This window comes from Python bivittatus, unplaced genomic scaffold (assembly GCF_059951505.1).
Source record: "Python bivittatus isolate LINGU-HERP-01145 unplaced genomic scaffold, Pbiv_v1 ctg000270_np1212, whole genome shotgun sequence".
NCBI classification, from domain to species: domain Eukaryota; kingdom Metazoa; phylum Chordata; class Lepidosauria; order Squamata; family Pythonidae; genus Python; species Python bivittatus.
Genome location: NW_028277050.1, coordinates 1,409,457 through 1,429,600, shown reverse-complemented (window position 1 = coordinate 1,429,600; position 20,144 = coordinate 1,409,457). Strand labels below are relative to the sequence as shown.

Sequence of the window (20,144 nt, the reverse complement as noted above, 5' to 3'; positions counted from 1 at the left end):
CCAGCCCCGGCGCCATTTCCCCGCCACCCTGCTTTCCGCCCGACTCGGAGGAGAAGGCCCCTTTGTTCTCTCCCGCCACAACTCCTCAGCCTCACCCAAAGTAGTCTCCCCAACCCCTAACAATGCCTGTTTGACTGATTCGGAATCGCCATGCTGCATTGATCACTTTTGCTATGGCGGCAGGTGATTTATCAATCAGTTACTTCAGCCAAATTGAAGGAGAACTGCTTGGGCTCTTATATTTTTCTTCAGACCAGGAAAAATCCTCCGGGGGGGGAGAGGGGGGAGAGAGAGAGAGAGAGAGACTTCCCTCCAGACAGGCAGATGCATTTTGCCTGCTCAAATTGGCACCTGTGGCATTTTGCAATCTCAACAAAGCACTTTGGAATCAAAGCTGGTCCCTAAACCTTGTATGTTTGCCAGGCTCAGAGGCTGAATCATTATCGCCAGATTCGTGCAACACACTAAGCTGTGGCTTGAATTTAACTATTAAATAACCTACTATTGATTGGGTTCACACAATATGCTAAGCCAAAACCAAAAAAACTACATTACAGCTTAGCTTATTTTGTGACCAGGGCTTTAGAAAAGCTTGCATGAAAGAAAGAAATAGCCAGTGTGCCTTCATGCTCTGCTTGTTCAGAGATACTCAGTGGACAGCTTGAAAAAATCCTGGAATTAAAAAAGCGTTCTCATTTAATAAGCAATTCCAACCCCTATATTAGTTGTGATAAAAAAGTTTAACACAGGAACCAGAATCTCTCTCCCCCTACAATGATACAACACACAAAATTCTTAGGAATATCTTACTCAAAATAATTGCAGTAATACTACAGTCATTTGCATGGAACATGGTGACATGTATCATTTTATTTTCCCCAAAATGATTCAATGAAACAAAGCCAGCACTGGATGGATTCTAGCTTGGATTCTTTAGCAGCCAAACACTGGAGCTTCTGCCAAAATTGCTGAACCTCAGGGATGTTTAGTGCATGTGGAGGGCCAAAATAAAAGTTGGGTGGAAAGTTTGCATCCTTCAAAGTTAGCTTGAAGGATGCAGTTGGACTGGGCATGGATGGATCACCATATTCAAGTATGGAGACAATATCTCAGAACATAGATTGAATGAATTCACACAATGCACGTCCAAGCTGTAAACCACCTTTAATAAAATGTTAATGTTGTGTTCACAGGACAGGCTAAGCTAAAAGTGAATCAAATACATTTTGGCTTATTGCTTATATAAACCCCACCATCATTTGATTGTTCTAGACCTGAGCATTATGTGCAGAAGATCATGAAGAAGAATATCAGAGTTCTGATTCTGTAATCTAACTACACAACTTAGCTCATCATTGGATCAACATGCCTAAGATATCATCACCTTGTAGCCCTGCACAATTCTATAGAAAGTTACTTGCACTAGGATTAGTAATGGAAACCACAAAATTACTTCAGTTGGAGCCCTTTTCCTCTTTCCCTGCCTACCCCAAAGAGGAAATGCATGTGCCACAATTGATATAGTAACAGAGCAAGAGGTGAAGTCCAGCCTTCCAAGACAGACTAGTAGAAGTTTGGAAGAATATACTTCCCTCCAACTCTTCCTCCCATCCCAAACAAAAGAATTGCAGGGTGTCTTCCAAGCAGTCAAGGCATAATTTGTTATCAGACAGTGACTCTTACATCTCCAGGCTGCATTCTGTACATCTCACAAGTTAAGAGGAGATATATTTATAACTGTGCTAAAAATTACTTCTACACAAGGAGCTCTTAAGAAGCAGTCTAATGCAGAAGCACTATGTAACCGTCCCATGTAACTGCATAAGGGTTACATTGTTAAGCAAATCAGTGTAACACCATTATCAGTCCATCTGTTAAATTTCGTTTCATTTGTGTTTCCCCGCAACTAATTTCTAAAGCGTATAAGGAATCACTCAGTCATGAAAAAGTTAGCATGTTTAGAAGCAAATGCATACATGAGAGCGCCTTTGGGAGAACAGCTCAACTCAAATAAATCCTAGATATATTTCCGAGTTGCAAATTAATTCTGGCTGTTGCAACCTACTTATGTTTATTCAGGACAATCCTCCCTCCCCCAGCTGGGGCCTTTTCTTGCTAGTTTTATGCATTCCTCCGGCAAATGATACTCTGATTGCTCATTGACCCGGCAACGTCTCTCCCTTCACCAGCCTTTTCTCTGCTTCAGCGCGAGCAGCATGTCTAACAAGGGCCAGGAGAGAAGGGAAGTTACCCCTAGAATTCTACTGGAGGAACGTGACAGCGGAAATCCCGCCTCCTCGTTAGACTGGGCTGCGCGCATCAATGGAATCTACAATCCTGTCCGCTTTGCTCAGATACGATCAGAGTTGGCTACAAACCCTGTGGGCATTGCCTTAGCAGTCTCTGGCAGTCCACGGCTCGAGGAGGTATACTGCCGTGATAAAAATCAGGCTGTGTGTGGATGCAGGCATGTTTTGAGTTAAGCAGGAGTAAGTGGCAGGAGTATCACTGTCGCAAATCAATAGAAACTATGCCTCAAAGCAAACAAGCAAAATGAATAGAAGCCAAAAATTTTCCTTGATAGCACGTTACTTTTTTTTTAAGTCACCTTTTTTTTAATTAAACACTTTTTAGGAAAGAAAAGATGAGAAAAATACATGAAGCGATATACAGAAAATTTAGAAGCACCATAGAATTAGGTTGCAATGTTTGATATTTCATTATAGTAATTAGTTTTAACCAAATACATTTTGAAAACTGCAGGTTGTTGTTAATATCCAAAGAATATATAAATATCTACAGCAGTAGTCACCGGAGTATAACTCATAAAACAAGATTAAAAGTTACAGTAAATTCTATCCAAGCTACTGAAGATCTGTTCTGATTTAACAAATCTTTACTGCAAGAATATTAAGATTTATGCTAAGAGAAACCTATGTTTCAGATATGGTACAAGGCCATATATAGCATTATAATTCAAAACAGTTTCCAAGTTGAGTTCATTTCTGTATCAGGTTTACTTTTGAGATACAAAGTTATTTTGGACACTGAGTTGTACTACTACAACTTCATTTGCCATTCTTCCTCAGACTGAGTTGTACGTACTTTCCAGTAGGAAGCAAAGAGTATCCTGAAGCAGTTACCATAGGCAGTCCTAGTTAAGTATATTTTGTGGGACTGTAAGGTTTAGTAATATTTAATTTTTAAAATAGTGGTACATGACTGTTGTGAAATGTACGTGACTAAATGGGTTGCAAAGGTTTGCAGGTTAGAGATGGGAGAAAGTAAGATTTCACCTGTATGTGATATGTTTGGGTCATATTATAACTTTGAACTCAAAATGGCACCTACTAGTTCTCAGGAAAAAAATCAAATGTGATTCATCTCCAACAGGACTACTTACTTACCATGTGGGTATTCGGATAAAGTATCTGCACTGCAGATCAGGTATCATCTTAACTGTATAAGGATTAAGCTATTTGATACCTACAGAGACCAAGGAGCACTGGCAAAATCGGAAACAGTACATTTTAAACTTGGGACCTTTAAGATACGCAGAGATAATTTTGTTCAGTATTTATATATTTTGTGTGGATGCAGTGATGCCTGTGCTCGTGGATCTGAGTCATAGGCATTCATGACCACTCTTGACAGAATAAAGACCCAAAGAATCTGCTTCTTATTGAAAAAGTACTCCACTTAAAATCATTGCGTCATGATGACTTTTCTTAGTCTTGTCTTCTGAGAATTCTAAACCATTAAATTTGTGATTAGAATAGATCAGACCTGATAACTACCAAAAATTAATGCCTTAGTTGTTAAAATGTTGGGCTGTATAAAGGCTGCTAAGAAGTAATGTCCAGTTGATTTCCTACCTATGTGCTTAAGCTCTCAAGTACGATTCTGAGCAGTGGAGGGACTAGATAAGTGATCTTTTTTAAAATGGTCACTTGAATATTTTAGCAATGATAATAGGAACCTATTTATTTCTTGCTCGATGTGGAAAATGGAGGAAAAAAGGCCGAGGAGCTGCAGTGGAGAGGCAGGTGGAGGGTAGATTCCAAGGGATTCTGGAGAAAGTGTATCTGGCCCAGGATGTAACCTGATTCATATCACCCAGCCGGTGTCCCCTGTACTACAGAAGAACCAAGGCACTAAGTTTAGCCCTGGCTGAGTTTATGACCTTTATCGAAAGGCCAAAGGGCTGGTTTACAATTTGATGCTAACAAAATGCCATAATCTGCATAGAATAATCATTCCTGCATTGGAAATGGCTGTCTACATCACCAAACAGTACAACTTGTCACCCACTAGGCTATGTATGTACTCTGTGGCCTGTCAGGGGTTTGACTGTTTTCTCAAATAGGCACCAAAGGAAGCATTCAGCCCCATTTTGTTCAAGTCTTCTACTGTAGAAAAGGGATGAAGAGTTGAATTTGAGGCTTTTGGAGCATTTACACAATCACAGCATTTTGTTTGATGAGCAAACAATTGCCAGCAAGGACTCTGTGCAGGGGACAGAGGACAAATAACAGGGGAACATCAAGTGTTAGTATTCTCCATTTATGCTATCACCAGCATTAGAAAACTAACCTAGCTTTTGTGATAGAGTTACCAGGAAGTGAATGCACTGGAGGCAACAAAAAAGGGTAAAGTCTCCTTTTGGTTGAATTTTACCCATTGATGAGAACATATTGTAAAGAAGCTGCCTGAGACAGAATCAAATGATTGGTCAGTTCATCTAACACAGGATCCTGAGTAATAGGCAGTGGCTTTCCCTTAGGGTTTTGGCAGAAGTTTTCCCAGGCTTTGACATACTGCATGTGATTTTATATGCCAAACTTGTAAGAATAAACACTTTTCAGCTCCGAAGGAGAAATCTAGACAATTTATCCTATAGTGCAAATACTGAGTCTGACCATTTGCTTTCCTTCAATAATTCTGCTGAATCTGCTGCCTAACAAGGATGATTGTTAAATCAGACCTGAAGTGCATTTCTTTATATCAATTCATATGGCCACCCATCTCACCAATGTGGCTATTAATATAATAATTATTAATAATAACAACAACAACAACATGAAGCCCGAATTGCACACTACAGACAGAATTTCCAGTTTCAGTCGAATCAGAAATGTTTCTACCAATCCATCCATGGAGAGACTGCAATGAACCAGTTAACACCTGACAAAGAAGAAACATTGAGGTTCTGGGCGCAGATATGGGACAACCCAAAGAAATATAACAAGAATGCAGCTTGGATAAATGAGGTAGATAAGAATGAAAAAGAAGCTGAAATTAAAGAACTTGTAATAACAGCAGAAATGGTGGAGAAAAGGGGAAGGAAGACCAAGAATTGGTCAGCACCAGGTGAAGACTGCATGGTTTTTGATTGAAACATCTGACTGCTCTGTACCTACTCATTGCCAAGCAGTTTAACAACATACTGGAAGCAGGTGAAATTGAATATTGGTTAACATCTGGCAAAATCTACCTGATAATGAAAGATCTGGTAAAAGAGGCAGCACCAGGCAACTACAGGCCTATTACCTGCTTGCCAACAACTTTCAAATTGCTAACTGGTGTGGTAGCTGATGCAATCCAACAGCACCTAACTGAAAACAAGCTCTTTCCATCTGTGCAGAAAGGAAACTGCCCAAACAGCAGAGGGACAAAAGATCAGCTCCTAATTGACAAGATGATTTGGAGACCAACTTGAATGAAGCTTGGATTGATTACAAGAAAGCATTCGACTCCCTGCCACATGACTAGATAAGTGCCTAGAGTCTGGATGAAGAAGATTACTACAAATACCTGGGCATCCTTCAGGCTGACAACATCAAGCACACTGAAGTCAAGAAGCAGGTTAGTAGTGAATACATCAGAAGAGTGAAGATCTTAAAGTCCAAACTCAGTGGCAGAAATACCATCAAGGCGATTAACACCTGGGCAATTCCAGTCATTAGATACACAGATGGAATAGTGGACTGGACTCAAGCTGAACTAAAAGCCCTGGATAGGAAGACCAGAAAAATAATGGCAATGAATCATGCCCTTCATCCACACAGCATTGTTGATAGACTCTACTTACCAAGGAACATCGGTGGGTGTGGAATGTTGCAAGTACCTCAGGCAGTTGAAGAAGGAAAAAGGGCATTGGAAGAATATCTGAAGGGCAGTGCAGAAGATGCACTGAAGCTATGAAGGCTTACTGAATTTTGAAGAGACCAAACTGGCCTACAAGAAAGACCAAATGAAGAACAGAAAAGAGACATGGCAAGGCAAAGAATTACATGGCCAGTATATACAGACACACACAGACACAGACACACACACAAACTAACTGGCAAAGCAGATAACAAGAAGACCTGGCAATGGCTAAGAGCAGGAAAGTTAAAGAAAGAGACAGAGGGGCTAATTCTGGCTGCACAAGACCAAGCCTTATGAACAAATGCATATAAAGCCAGAATTGAGAAGACAGCAACAGACAGCAAATGCTACCTCTGCAAAGAAGCTGAAGAAACAGTGGACCACCTAGTTAGCTGCTGCAAGAAGATTGCACAGACTTACAACAAACAATGGCATGAAAAAGTAGCAACAATGGTGCATTGGAATATCTGCAAGAAATACCATTTGCCTGCAAACAGGAACTGGTGGGGCCACAAAACAGACAAAGTAATAGAAAATGAAGAAGCTAAAGTGCTCTGGGACTTTAGAATTCAAACAGACAAGCACCTGCCACACAACACCCCAGACTTAACAATTGTTAAGAAAGACAAAAAAGTCTGGATAATGGACATTGCAATGCCTGGAGACAGCAGAATAGAAGAGAAAGAACTGGAGAAAATCACAAAATATAAAGACCTGCAAATAGAAGTAGAACGACTATGGCAAAAGAAAACAAATAGTACCAATAGTAATAGGTGCCTTGGGTGCAATCCCAAAACATCTGGAGCACCACTTGAAGACCATCGGCACTGACAAAATCACCATAAGTCAGTTGCAAAGGGCAGCTTTACTTGGAACAGATAATATCTTGTTATGATATCTTTAGCACTATCAAGCAACAGTGTCTACCTGTCCCAGGTCCTTGGGAGGGACTCAATAGGTAGATAAAAATGCCAAGTCCAGTCTAAACATCTGGCTGACTGTGTGACCAACCATAATAAAAAAATATATATGAAGAAATCAATTCCCAGCCAGCTAACACAAAGTGGTTTCTGGAAACACCATTCACCAATAGCAGGGGCTCAATTATTCTCCTAGCCCCCATATATGGGAAAACAGCCAGGTCTTCAATATTTTCTTAAAAGTGAACAGAATCAGGGCCAACTGAACCTTAGGTGGCATGGTGTGACAGAGGGCAGGCGCTGCTATGGAAAAGGCATGCTTCCTGGGTCCCACTAGATGACAATCCTTAATAGACAGGACCCAGAACATGCCTCTCTTGCTTGACCTAATGGGATGGGTAGAAATGATGGCAATAAGGAGGTCCTTCAAATACCCTGGTCCCATGCAATGTGGAGCTTTATAGTTAATAACCAATACCTTAAATTACACCCGGAAAGAAAATGGAAGCCAGTGCAGCTTGCAGAACAAAGATATAATGTGAGTATAATGAGGCACACCAATAATTGTCCATGCCGCTGCATTCTGGACCGGCTGAAGCTTCTGGAGGTTCTTCACAGGCAGCCCCAAGTAGAGCACATTGTAGTAATCCACTCAGCAAGTGACCAAAGCATGAGTGACCTTGCACGGTGCTTCCTGATCCATGAAAGGGTGCAGTTGGTACACAATATGAAGCTGTGCAAAGGCCTTCCTGGTCATGGCTGCCATTTATTCTTCAAACAAGAGCTGTGAGACCAGGTGGACCCCCAAATTGTGCACCAGTTTTGCCTGGGATATTAGAACCCCATCCAGAACTAAAGATGGAAAATCACCAGATCCAGGAGGCCCTAATACCCAAAGACACTCCATCTTGTTAGGATTGAGCTGAAGCCTGTTCATCCCCATCAAATTTGGTATACTGAAATCTTTATCGAGCTGAAAGACAGCTCACATTATTGCAATTTTTCCATCCTCATCATTCCCAAGGATATTTGCTTCCTGGTGCCACATTTTAGTCGGCATGGTCTCCTTGGCTTTCAGTACTGACTGAAATGGGGTAGTACCTAGGAAGTGAGCACAGGAAGATTGACTAACAAAACAGCAATCTAGCCAAAGTTATTGGCCAGAATTAATAAAGGCATTATTAGAGTGCGTATTCCTCCTTTCTTTATATACAGAAACCTATAGCTTTAGAAAACAATACAATACAGTAAGCCTAACAAAGATGTAATGAACTACACTAGTTGGAACCAGGGCAGGGCAGTCTACAGGGGGAATAAAAAATGTCAAGATGGTGGTTGCAACTACACCACTGATGTCCTGCCCGCTTCTTTGTGCATTGCACACATTATGCTCACAACAAAACCAGGTAGGGGTTCTGTTGTGCAGTTGCAATCTGCCACCTGGACTTTTTTGACCCCTCCCTGGCTGGAACATGTTTCTTTAAGAACCTAATCAGACGTAGTCAGTGAGTACAAGGGGATGTTTTTTATGTGATGTTATGCAATATAATGGCTATAGTTACAACATTTTAGCAAAAATAGGCCTTATCCTGAACTGTTGCCTATGAACCTACTCGGAAGCAATGGGAAACATAGGTTGGTTGATATTCCTGCTTTTATAATGCTACAGATGTTTCTTTGAGAGCGTAAAGACAACTAGCAATAACAAAAAGTTAAAGACATATTTGTGTCAAGCTCAGCTCTTGGTGATTATGTGGACACAACCAACTAGTTCTCTTGGCAACAGTAGGAATGATGAATCTGTAATTTTGACCAATCTCAATAATGTGTGGTTGATTTTGCTGCCACCTGCTGCATGTCAGACCTAATGGCCTTTTCATAAAAATAATTTAAAGTTTGTGGTAGTATGAACTAAAATGATAAATGAATTTGTGTGACCCCCATAAATAAAAATGATGCCATTGATTTTGAAGTTGGGCAAGAAATAAAATAAGCTACTGACTTTTAATAATTACATTTTAACCTTCCTTATTGCTTATTTCCAATTAAAATATTTTATTTTACAAAGTTGCAAGATTCAGTTTTATCAAATCAATCTGATTTAAAATCATATTGCTTAGTTTTGCAGAAGTTTTATTTTTGAGACAGCTACTCTAATTTTTCATTCCACATTTATTCTGAATTGATATTTGCTGTTTACTGTGGCAGTTGTAGGAAATTTTGACTTTGTCCAGGCAGAAAGGGAGCAAGTTCTGATGGGACTCCAGCTTTGGGTACACAAGCCATTAGGAGTTGGAGGTGCAAAGCTGGAGCCCTGCTCTGGACTTTCCTCTTTTTTCGCTTGGACAAGCTGATAGCCAGTTTGCCCAGGCAGAGTGAGAGTAAGTTGTGGCTTTGATCCTGATTTACATGCACAGGCCTCCCTCAGATTTACTCATGACCCTTTTAGGAATTGCAACACAGTTTGAGAACCCTTGATCTGAGGAAAGTACAAAATAGAATGTTTTATTATCATCCAGAAAATTAGAAGGAAAATATGCCGTATGTAAGTATGTTATAATTTAGTTCTTGCAGCAAGCTTTACTTTAAATTTAACATTTGAATACTTATATTACTATCAAGCAAAATGGGAGTATGTGTGCGAGCTTTCAAGTTCTCCACCCTCTTTATCAGAGAAATTATGATGAAAAGCAGGGGAAAGAAACAAAGTCTATATAACGTAATCTGCTACAATCCAGTGGTATCAGGTCTGATTTACTGCAATTGATATAATTTAAAGTCAGCCTCAAAATTGATAAATTTATGGGCTGAATTATGGATCCTTTATCTTCCTTTTTTGTTAATTAGCTTTTTTGGGGGGGGTCACATTTAATTTATTTAATCACCATATTATTTCTAGCTTTCCCCCCTTCATTATATAATCACCATTTATCTTTGTTTGTTTTATGTATGTTTATATTTCATTATTTAAAAATAAGTCGCAAATGGAGATTGTAGACTTGATTTCATTATTCAATTAGTCCAATTGTTGGGGTCAAGTTACAGTCACATCTATATGGATTGGGGAAGAATTGTGCAACTCTGTCCCCAATTCTGAAAACTCAGACTTTTTAGTGGTCCATCCATCTCAAGTACATAAAAAAAGTACACACATTCCTTGCCTGGGAGAGCAGAATTTTTTAAAATTGTAATCTTTGTTTCAGGAAAGCCAGAGTATTTTTATGTGGTACTCTGGCTTTGCTGGTATAAACACTTTTAAAGGTTATTCCAGGGTTGTTTAGTACATAGTGGGTAAAGTTTGGACTAGAATTAGGGAGGTGCAGATCATACTCTACTTGCAGATTGGATTGCTCAGCCTACCTCACAGGTTGTTGTATAAATAAAATGCAGGGAAATTCCTATGGAAGCTGCCTTGAGATCATGGAGGAAAAATTGAATATATCTAACAAATAGATATCTTGTAATTTTGTGGCAGAGATGAAGAACCAATGAGGAACTCAACCAAAACCAGTTTGGAAGGCACCCACTTCCTGCTGTTTTGTTTTTGCCTGCCATCTGTCATATATTCAGACTCCTTTCCCTTCCTGGGTCTACTTCTTTTCCTTTTTTTTCTTTTTTTTGGTTAGCTGAATGGTGCTAAGTCCTTTTATAGTGCCTGAAAATCCTCCTTCCTGTGACAGTCACCTCACAAGGTAACCACTTTCCTGCAATAATGAATTTAGGGACCTACTGGCTAAATCCGTCTTAAAGTGATTGCTATAAGAAGTCTGCTATGATTTTGCTTTGAATTTGTTTTTCCCTATAATTTTGACTGTTAATTTTCCCTATTTTTAAAATCTCTTTAAAAGTTTGCAAACTTAAATATTGTACAGATGTTTATTATCAGTAGCTTGAAGGCTGATTCTGGATTTAGTCCAATTCACATTATACTTACACTATTAATACATGAATACAATAAAAGCCTTAACTGCATTCATCAGCTTTTTGAATTTTATTCTAAATTTTATAGTTCCAATTTAACAACAGCTGAGTTTTTACAGAATGTGAGACTACTAACTTTTGGCTTCAAGAAGCTGTCACTAAAATTAAACCTATGAAATTGGGGAAGGTTCTTGGCCCAGATTTGCCAGTTTATTGAAAGTGTATTTGGTTTTAAGATATGAAGTCTTAAAAATGCTTGAGTAAAGGTTTTGAATTATTTTGGGTTTCTATAAAGTTCCATACTTTATATGGTATAATTTATTCAACTTCTAAATCACAATTTAGCAAAGGTGTGCTTTCCTTTTCTTACTTTTAATCTAGTTTTAGAACCGCTGGCTATATTATTTGAAATTCTGAAACTATTGAAGTAATATTATTGTATGTGAATGTTTTGTAGATCAAACAGAACATTATTTTCCTAATCCCATTTTAGGAATATGAGTTTGGTATTCTCTGTAGTAACTGTATAAACTGCAGTAAATCATACCTGATACCACTGTATTGTAGCAGTAATTCCTTTTACTATTCAAGATAATTGTGATAAACATGAATTTAACTCTAAAGCTGATTAACATTTTAAGAAATCTTCCTATTTTAATGTCGTTATTTTAAACGAATGTGTAGGATAAGATATTAAATAAATTCTTGGTGGGAGAATCCTGCAAAACTTTCATTGCACAAATTAGTTACTTGTTGGGAAAAACAGCTTTAATTTTCCACACGTTTAGGCATTTATTTTAGTTTAAGAATAAGAAACTTCAAAATGCAGCTTGCCTTTGGGCTTGGCCTGAGAGTTATTATATGACCCCACCCCAATCCTTGTCTGTGCAGGGATAATTTTCAGTATCTGCACTTAATGAAACATAAATATGGAAATATTGGGTTACAGATATAATTCGATGCTTTTACTTATAAAAGTTTACATTTAAAAATAGCAGGAAAATATATTTCCGGGGTAAACTGGGCTCTTGTCATAGTGTTACTTTGGATTAACTAAATTCTGAGGAAACTTTAAAAAAATTGTAAAATTAAAACACTTCTGGGGGGATAGAAAACGCTCTGTGCTCCCTTTAATACAAAGTGGAAGTTGCTGGATGGAGGCTGAAAAATTGAATGGGCTAATTGATATCCTCTTCAATCTGAAGAGTGCTGAAACACGTTTTCTGTTTGGGCACCTATAATGGATTCCAGGAAGCAGAACTCTTTGATTCATCCATTCACTCTTCCAGACAAGCAGAATTAAATAACCCAGAGCCTGAAACAATCCCATGCTTTTCCCTCATTGCAAAAAGAAACAGCAAGGAAGAATAAAAGTTGACTAGGGAGGATGCAATGAGGGAGCCTGATGTCTTAGACCTAGATGCCTGTAGATCTCAGGAGAAAATTCCCTACTTTATCTCCAGAGAACCAAATCATAGATGCTTTCAGCACCTGTGGCCCTTCAAACTGAAAGGAAGTTTCTAAATACTACAGGTAGTCCTCACTTACTGTAACCACCATTTGTTTAGCGACCGTTTGAAGTCACAACGGTGCTAAAAAAGTGATTTATGACCAGTGCCCAAAGTTATGACTGTCCCAGAACCCCCACAGTCACATGGTCACAATCTGGGTGCTTGGCAACCCTTAGGAGTGTTGCAGCATCCTGGGGACACGTGATTGCCATTTGCGACCTTCCCAGCTGGCTTCCAGCAAGCAAAATCAACGGGGAATCACATGATTTGCTTAACAACTGCTGCAAAAAAGGTGGTAAAATCGGGTCTGATTTGCTTAACAACTGCCCTGCTTACAACAAATTTTCCAGTCCCTATTGTGGTTATTAAGCAAGGACTACCAGTATATAGCAACTGTATATTATAATAGGGGTTGCAATAGTTTGAACCAAGGAAGAATAAGAAATCTGTATCTTGGGGCTATTTCTCTGTCACCCCATTTTAAATCTGTTTTATTATTTTATGGATGTGGTAATACATCCATTTTTGGACCCCCATTCAGGGAACTTTGGATACAGTGGACAACATTTTAGTTCAGACTTCATGCTCAAATAATGGACAATGTTTGCTTTTTCTAAGCAATCTGGACAATTGATGCAATTTCTGTAATTTGCAAGTATTTATACAAATGATGTAAATTCAGCCGTAACAGATACTTTCTCCCCAGTTAGTCTGCAAAAGGAACCTAAAAAGCCATTTTTTGCCCCTCCACCCCAGGTCCTTTAGGGAGTCTTTAATCTGAAAACTAGAACTCTTCTACACACTGAAGTCCACTCCTATTCAAGTGTGTCTGTGGATGTGTGTTTGTGAGAGAACATTTTACTCAGAATAGATAGGAATTATCAAACCAAGAACTGTAAATTTGCCTTGTTTTTGATTTTTCATTACTGCTTTTGTTTTTGACTGATTCCTGTGTGATGGCTACATAGAATCCGAAAGTTCAAATTCATTCGAACTTTTGATCCAGCCAAGATGCATTTACTGCCATGAGTTCTTATTTTAAAAAAGCTCTTTTGCTCTTTGCATTTTGCTCTTTGCATAAATGCAACTCTTTAATTAATATATGCATAGTAACTGGGCTACATTATATCAAGACACATTTTTATAGTTCTCAAAAATCTAGTTAGTATGCATACGTAGGAATTTCAGTCATGTTCCTAAGTCAAAATACAGAAGTAATAGTAATCAGAACATATATTTACTGAAATGTACATCTTAATTTATCAACAAGCAATTCTCATGATGCTGAACTTTGAAGCCTTTCATGTAACATTATCAGATATAAAAGTAATTCAGAAATCATGGAAGTTTTTGTTCCCATCAACCAACAAAAAGGCAGGTAATCATCGGGCGCGACGAGATGATGCACGAGAAATGGGAGTTGTTTTGCTAGGTGTCTCCTCTGCTGTCAATTCAGCATCAAGTTCTGAAAGAAGAAAGAAGTCTTAGATGGCTTTCAGGGAACTCACGTAAGCAGAAGACGCAGCAATGGACAGCGTGCTCAACCAGCTCATATTTATTTTATGAAAATATAATCTTCTCTCTAACATAAAAAACAATCCAGAGCTTACATATGGTTGATGAAACAAACACACAAAAATTATTCTTGTATCCTGGTCTCCCTAAAAAATAAGCTCACAAATACGTTTTGACTAGTCCAGTGCCTTAAATTCAGACAGAAAATATTCTCACCCTCTTCTAGGCTGTTCTCTTCATCACTGGAGAAAACAATGGACACTTTTGGTTTGGAGGTCTTCCTCTGGGATCGAACAACGCGGGGCTCAGGAGAGAACAAGGAAGAGTCAGTGTTTCTGTTGGTTGCCCTAAGAGGTCGCCGACAGGATCCTAAAAAAGGAAATGGACATTAAAAAAACAAAACATTCAAATAATCGCAAGTCACATTCCATATTGTTCCAAAGAAAACAACCTGAATCAGCAGGAGTCATACTTAACTTTTGTGCTCTTTGTAAAGAAAGCAAGATTATATTCTTTCTGGGTGATTTGAGGTGTTTAATATAAAATTATATGTAAATTTCTATTCTATAAAATATTCCAACCAACTGTTGTCTCCTAAGTATGGGAAGTAGAACAGCTGTAAGTATAGCTGGTACGTATAGCACCGGAGAGAAGCAAGTAGCAATTTGCAGTAGTCATTATCCTATCAAATCATTGCAAAGGGTTTTCAACCTTCAATTAAAAAAGACAAATAAGTTATGTTCTTATTGCTTCATAGGAAAACTAGACATTTTTCTACAAATCTATAAAATTAAGTAATATGGGAGGATGGGAATGCTAGATAGTGCTCTACACTAATTATGAGAAGTCATGTTCATGAATCCTCTGTATACTTTGCTAGACCTTCCTTAAACCTTTTGTTCAACCTACCTTGGGTACCATTTTTCCTCATCACATAAGAGTTTAGAACATATTCTGAAATGTTGCAAAATACTCTCAATCACTAGTGAAAATTGCAGCTTGATTTAGTAGTCAAATATAGGATTTTTTTTTTGTTACAGATATTCTTTATTATTTGAATTAGGAAACGTTAGGGTAAACTGGAGACATACTTGATGCTACTTTCTTTACTGGTTGCAGGACAGGTGTATTATTGCCTTCTTGGTATACGGACTTCTGCGGAGCTTCAGCGAAGGAATCCAGACCCCTGTTGTGGCACTTCTGGAGCTTCTGTTCAAATTCTTCAATAAGAGCCTGATGAATGATACCATGTGCAGAGGAGAAATAGAAATTACATATCATAGGAGAAATTATTATACATCCATGATCCAGCAGTGAGATGCTTTTAATTTTTCTTCCTTCATAAGTAAAGATGGCACATAGTGAGAGATGACCCTCACCTTCATTTCTGGCTTAGTGGCCACCCTACGAACCCGACCCAACACAACCAGGAAGTAGTTGTAGACTGCCGAGTCCTGGAGTTTATCAGCAAAGCAGTCAAAGTTGTCTTGCATCTTACGGAGACCTCGTTCTGTGAGAGGAAGTAAGGTAAGGCAGTATGCCAGATCATGGTGCTGGCGCTCTGTTCTAAAAAACAGGAAGAAAAATAATGTGGCTTCAGTGGTCAAGACCTGCTTTGTCAACCAAACAGATCAAAAATCACATTAAACTGAAACATAGGGAGAAGCCTTGCTCCCAAAACGCAGTGGAGCAGAAAATGAGCCTATGAGATCACACATAAAGAAGGACAAAACATACAAGAAAATACCCAAGAAGTGTCCAAAGCTGCAATAACACAGCAAGAGTAAATAATATAAATAAATAAATAGCTAGCTAGCTAGCTAGCCAGTTTGGTCTTGTGGTTAAGGCACCAGGATAGAAAGCAGGAGCCAGTTTGGTCTTGTGGTTAAGGCACCAGGATAGAAAGCAGGAGACTGAGTTCTGGCCTGCCTTAGATATGAAAGCCGGCTGGGTGACTCTGGGCCAATCACTCTCTCTCGACCCAACCCATCTCACAGGGTGGTTGTTGTGGGGAAAATAGGAGGAGGAAGGAGTATTAGGTATGTTTGCTGCCTTGAGATATTTATAAAAATAAGAAAGGTGGGATATATAAAAAAAAAATCTAAGAACAAAAGAACCTTGCTGAATAACATTAAAAACCTATCTAGCTTAGCATTTTGTCTCCTGCAGAGGCCAATCAGATACCCACAGGAAGATACCCACACAATGGTCACAAGTGTAGATGTCATGGATTTTTTAATTCCTGTAGATACCTGTTCCATGTTTCATCTTTGTTATTCTAGAGCCCAACATTAATATATTTTCTTTGTACAGAGTGAGTAACCAAGTTTGTTGCACTTGGATCCTACTGATTTCAAATCCATCCTTAATTGACTCAATTTGGATCCAATCCATCATGTGGCTTCATTCTGGGATCATATATTTAACACTATCATTGATGTGCCTTTCTACAGAATTCAAAATGATATAACTGAAAATGACCCAAAAGGAAACCTGGGAACCTCAGAATTGTAAATCAGCTGCCTTTGTACAAGATACTGTAAGTAATGTAGCTGCTCCTTCCCTCATGAACAAGTTAGGTAAGATACTTTCACAGCTTGTTTAAGAGGAAGGAAAGAAAAAGGGCAATGAAAGAGGAAGATAACAGTAATATAACTGAAGGCATGATGTTGCAAAATATTTGTTCATGACTACTGGGATTCAAATTGATTGTTGACAAAGCTTAGCTGGCAAAGGAAAAAAAAATGGTTGCCAAGATGACAGGGGAGACCTTTGATCATGAATTCATACTTCATTTCTGAATTGCACTGTGAGACTCAGGAAATTTCCAGCTGCAGGCTTAGAACTGATAAGGGAGGTGGTGTTCTATTCTTTTCTGAGCTGGAGGAAGCTTACTCTGCCTATGTACCTTTTCTTTCTGGTCTGGAACTAGGGGATGAGGAGGAGACTTACTGAGCTCTGCAACAACTAGCCCAGAACGGAAACGGATCTCAGACTGTATTTTGAAACTGAGGAGATTCAGGCTTAATTTACTCAAGAGAACAACAGGTTGCTGACTTGTAATAGTGGTTATTCAAGTGTGTTTCTTTATGTATTCCCATACATGGAGGTTGCACCTGTGCAAAATAACCTTCTAGAACATTCTCTAGCAGACCTTTTAGGAGGATATGTCCGCTAAGGACCCAGATCTCACTGAATTCCTTTAGTTCCTAGACCACCAATGTGCCCCCAGTAGGAAAGAAGCACTTGCCATAAGGAAGGGGTGTGTGGATTGTGTGAATGAATGCACCAGCGTCAACTTGAATGACCTCAGTTACACTCTTGCTATTTATCATAGATTCTATGTAAACATGATATGAAGAGTAAGTTCACAGGGCAGGTGCAATTATGAAAGAATGGAGCATAAGACAGAACACACAAAACTTTCATCTGTTCTGGGCCAGGCAATCTAAATGCCATTAACAATACAAGCTGAACAGCAACCTTTCTTATTCCTGGAAATAGTACTGCCATGACCATTATCCTAATGAAACAGTGGATGGTATTCGGAGCCAAGTTAACTGATTAAGTTAGCATCAATAGCCTAATAAAAGAAATCTTGAGATACATCGTCTTTGTGCAAGGCAGACTGATTTTCTGCAATCAAAGTAGCTAGTAAGATCCTTTTCAACATGTACGTATCAAAGGGACTATTCTATAAGAGTAGTAAGGTATAGAAATAAAACTATGAGGACTATGTTCTGGCTAATGTAGAAACTACTTTAGGTTCCAAGGTAGAATCAGCTCATATTTCCTTGTCTTTATACTTCATGAAGTAGAGGTCTAAAGAATTCATAGTTCATTAGCACATTGGGCAAATTTAATTGTTGTCAAAAGGCTATCTTCAGAAATAAGATGGACAGAAATAGAGATTAGGACTTTGAAAGTTTGGATGTTAGTGTCAGCACCATAGAAAGTCTCCATCATGGGACAAATGGTGGTTAATGATAAAGACTATGGAGAAGCTGTGGATGAAAGAATGTGAGAAGTACCACTAACATTGTGGGGGAAAACTGAGATTGCAACTAATAAAGCTTTCAGAAAAGCTCAAGAAAAACAATTCCATACAGTGACAAATATAATGTTAAGACCAAATCAACTAAACAAGAAATAGCTAATCTTAAACCTGCAAATGCTGAGATGTAGCTCACTTTGGCTTATAAAAACATGAAGTTGATGGTCTTCTGAAGATTCCAAAACTGAACTGATAGAAGTAGAACTGTTTATAACCAACCAGTTTTACATGCTGTTAGGTGTAGAGTCTGAGGCTGGCCTTGAGACTGAGATACAAGATTGTGCTCTAGGGAAAAGCCTCAAAATCAGAGTTTGATGAAGCACAGAACAGAATTATAGAGCTGGAAGAAGCCAAAGTCCAACCTGCTATTCACTGCAGGTCCAGCATATCTCTCATAGATGACCGTCCAGCATGTTTGAAGGTCTCTAGCAAAGAACTCATTGTGACTATCTAGGCCATTGTGGTGTTATAAGGATGCATGCAGTTCTGCCTTTCTGAAGCTTGACAAGCACTCTGATGATAAGATGAAGGGAGAAACTAAAAACAAATTATATACACACATGCACCAACATATATTTGTGGTATTGTGTGACATCACCTTTACAGCTATGATCCAAGAGTGTGAACAGGAAAATGTGGAATTTAAGAATCACCAGGAGTTCATGTATAATCAAATTTTATGAGAACCCCAGTAGAGTGAGCTCTTGAGCATCTGGAGTGCATATTCCAACTTCTGGAATTATCCATGGTTAGATTCTGGAAAGTCTGGTCTCTTATGAGTCCCCCCGCCCCACATCAGAAAAGAGAAGTCAGAATGTTTGGTGGTAATGAAAGATGATATCTGATTGAAGCCACAAGGCAAATAAAACCTCCTAACATCTGCATTCAAAGGCAAACACAATGATGGTCAAGGCAATAATACCATAATCTGCTAGAATCTGATGGTGATTCTTACCATTGTTCTCAAACTGCTATCATTTCTCACTATGCAGATATGTGTTGCTGGTGAAAGAATTCAAAATCATCTCTACATATGACACCACATACAAGGGATGAAGCTGGACTTGTACTGATTATACAGAAATAGAACACAGAAAGCATAGAGATCATATGGAAGATAGCTAGTAAATTTTTTCTAACAAGAAGCTAGTCACCCATGTGAGGCAAACATTTGATGTCATGTGATTAGAAATGACAAGGAATAGAAAAGATCACACGTTTGGCAAATCATCTCTGGGCAGTTGCAAGCTTGAAGATTAGCACTCAATACTGGTATAGCTATGAGCCAATCTGGTTCAAAACAAAATAGTGTTTGATGCATGCTTGATGGTTCTATGAAGATAAGCATCTTTTAAGTCCTGTGTGACAAACCAGTCTCCTGCTTGAAGTGAAACAATGCTTGAAGCTGATACCATCTGGAATTTCTGCATACACATGATAAACCTATTTATTTAATGTATCTATAGACTATTCCAGTCATTTAAGACCCTGGGCAATAAACAACAAAGCAGGCAAAACAAAAGACAGCAATAACAATAATGAATAAGAATGTAGTACACACACATACCCAAAATGAATACCCACAATCAACTTGGACCAAAGACACACTGGAATAGTAGAATAGAATTCAGATCACAAGGATCTAGAATGGGAAATAAATGGCTGCCTTTCTTTGGCACTATGGAATACTAAGAGGACGGTGAACATCCATATGTCTCCCTTAATTCAGTAGCTTGATTACCTCTTCAGGGAGAGCAGGAGAAGATAAGTTGGGGTGCCAGTCAAAAGGGGAAGGATGCTAACTCTTAAAGTAACAACCCACCAATCTGAATCCACTCATTTGAAGTAAGAGTTTGCCAATGGTCTTGACACTGAAATAGCTTCCTTTTACAGAGTAGAATTCTGGATAGAACACATGAAAAGGTGATAGTAAACAAACAAACAAACAGACCAAGCATTTAATCTTGGATATGTAGAAGAAAAAACATTTAAATGGAGAAAAAGAGTTCACAGAGCTCTGATTCATGGACTAAGTTGCAGAATATGGCTGGGAGCAAAGTATCCTGGTGGTAA

At 38.7% G+C, this 20,144-nt stretch overlaps 1 protein-coding gene across 3 annotated transcripts in view; it reads right to left on the bottom strand.

Moving 5' to 3' along the window:
- Positions 1–12,009: 12,009 nt before the first annotated feature.
- The window catches only part of NCAPD2 (non-SMC condensin I complex subunit D2), a 39,098-nt gene continuing 30,963 nt past the window's right edge, over positions 12,010–20,144 (bottom strand). The window contains exons 28-31 of one of the 3 annotated variants that reach the window (XM_088138579.1): positions 15,397–15,583; positions 15,109–15,250; positions 14,234–14,386; positions 12,010–13,967 (exon numbers count right to left, since the gene is read on the bottom strand). In XM_088138579.1, coding sequence (XP_087994705.1) covers positions 13,885–13,967; positions 14,234–14,386; positions 15,109–15,250; positions 15,397–15,583 — 565 coding nt within the window. In that variant the 3' untranslated portion in view covers positions 12,010–13,884. Of the gene's footprint in view, positions 13,968–14,233; positions 14,387–15,108; positions 15,251–15,396; positions 15,584–20,144 lie in introns of those variants that run through there. The other 2 variants (XM_088138580.1, XR_015795785.1) reach the window with 2 other exon arrangements.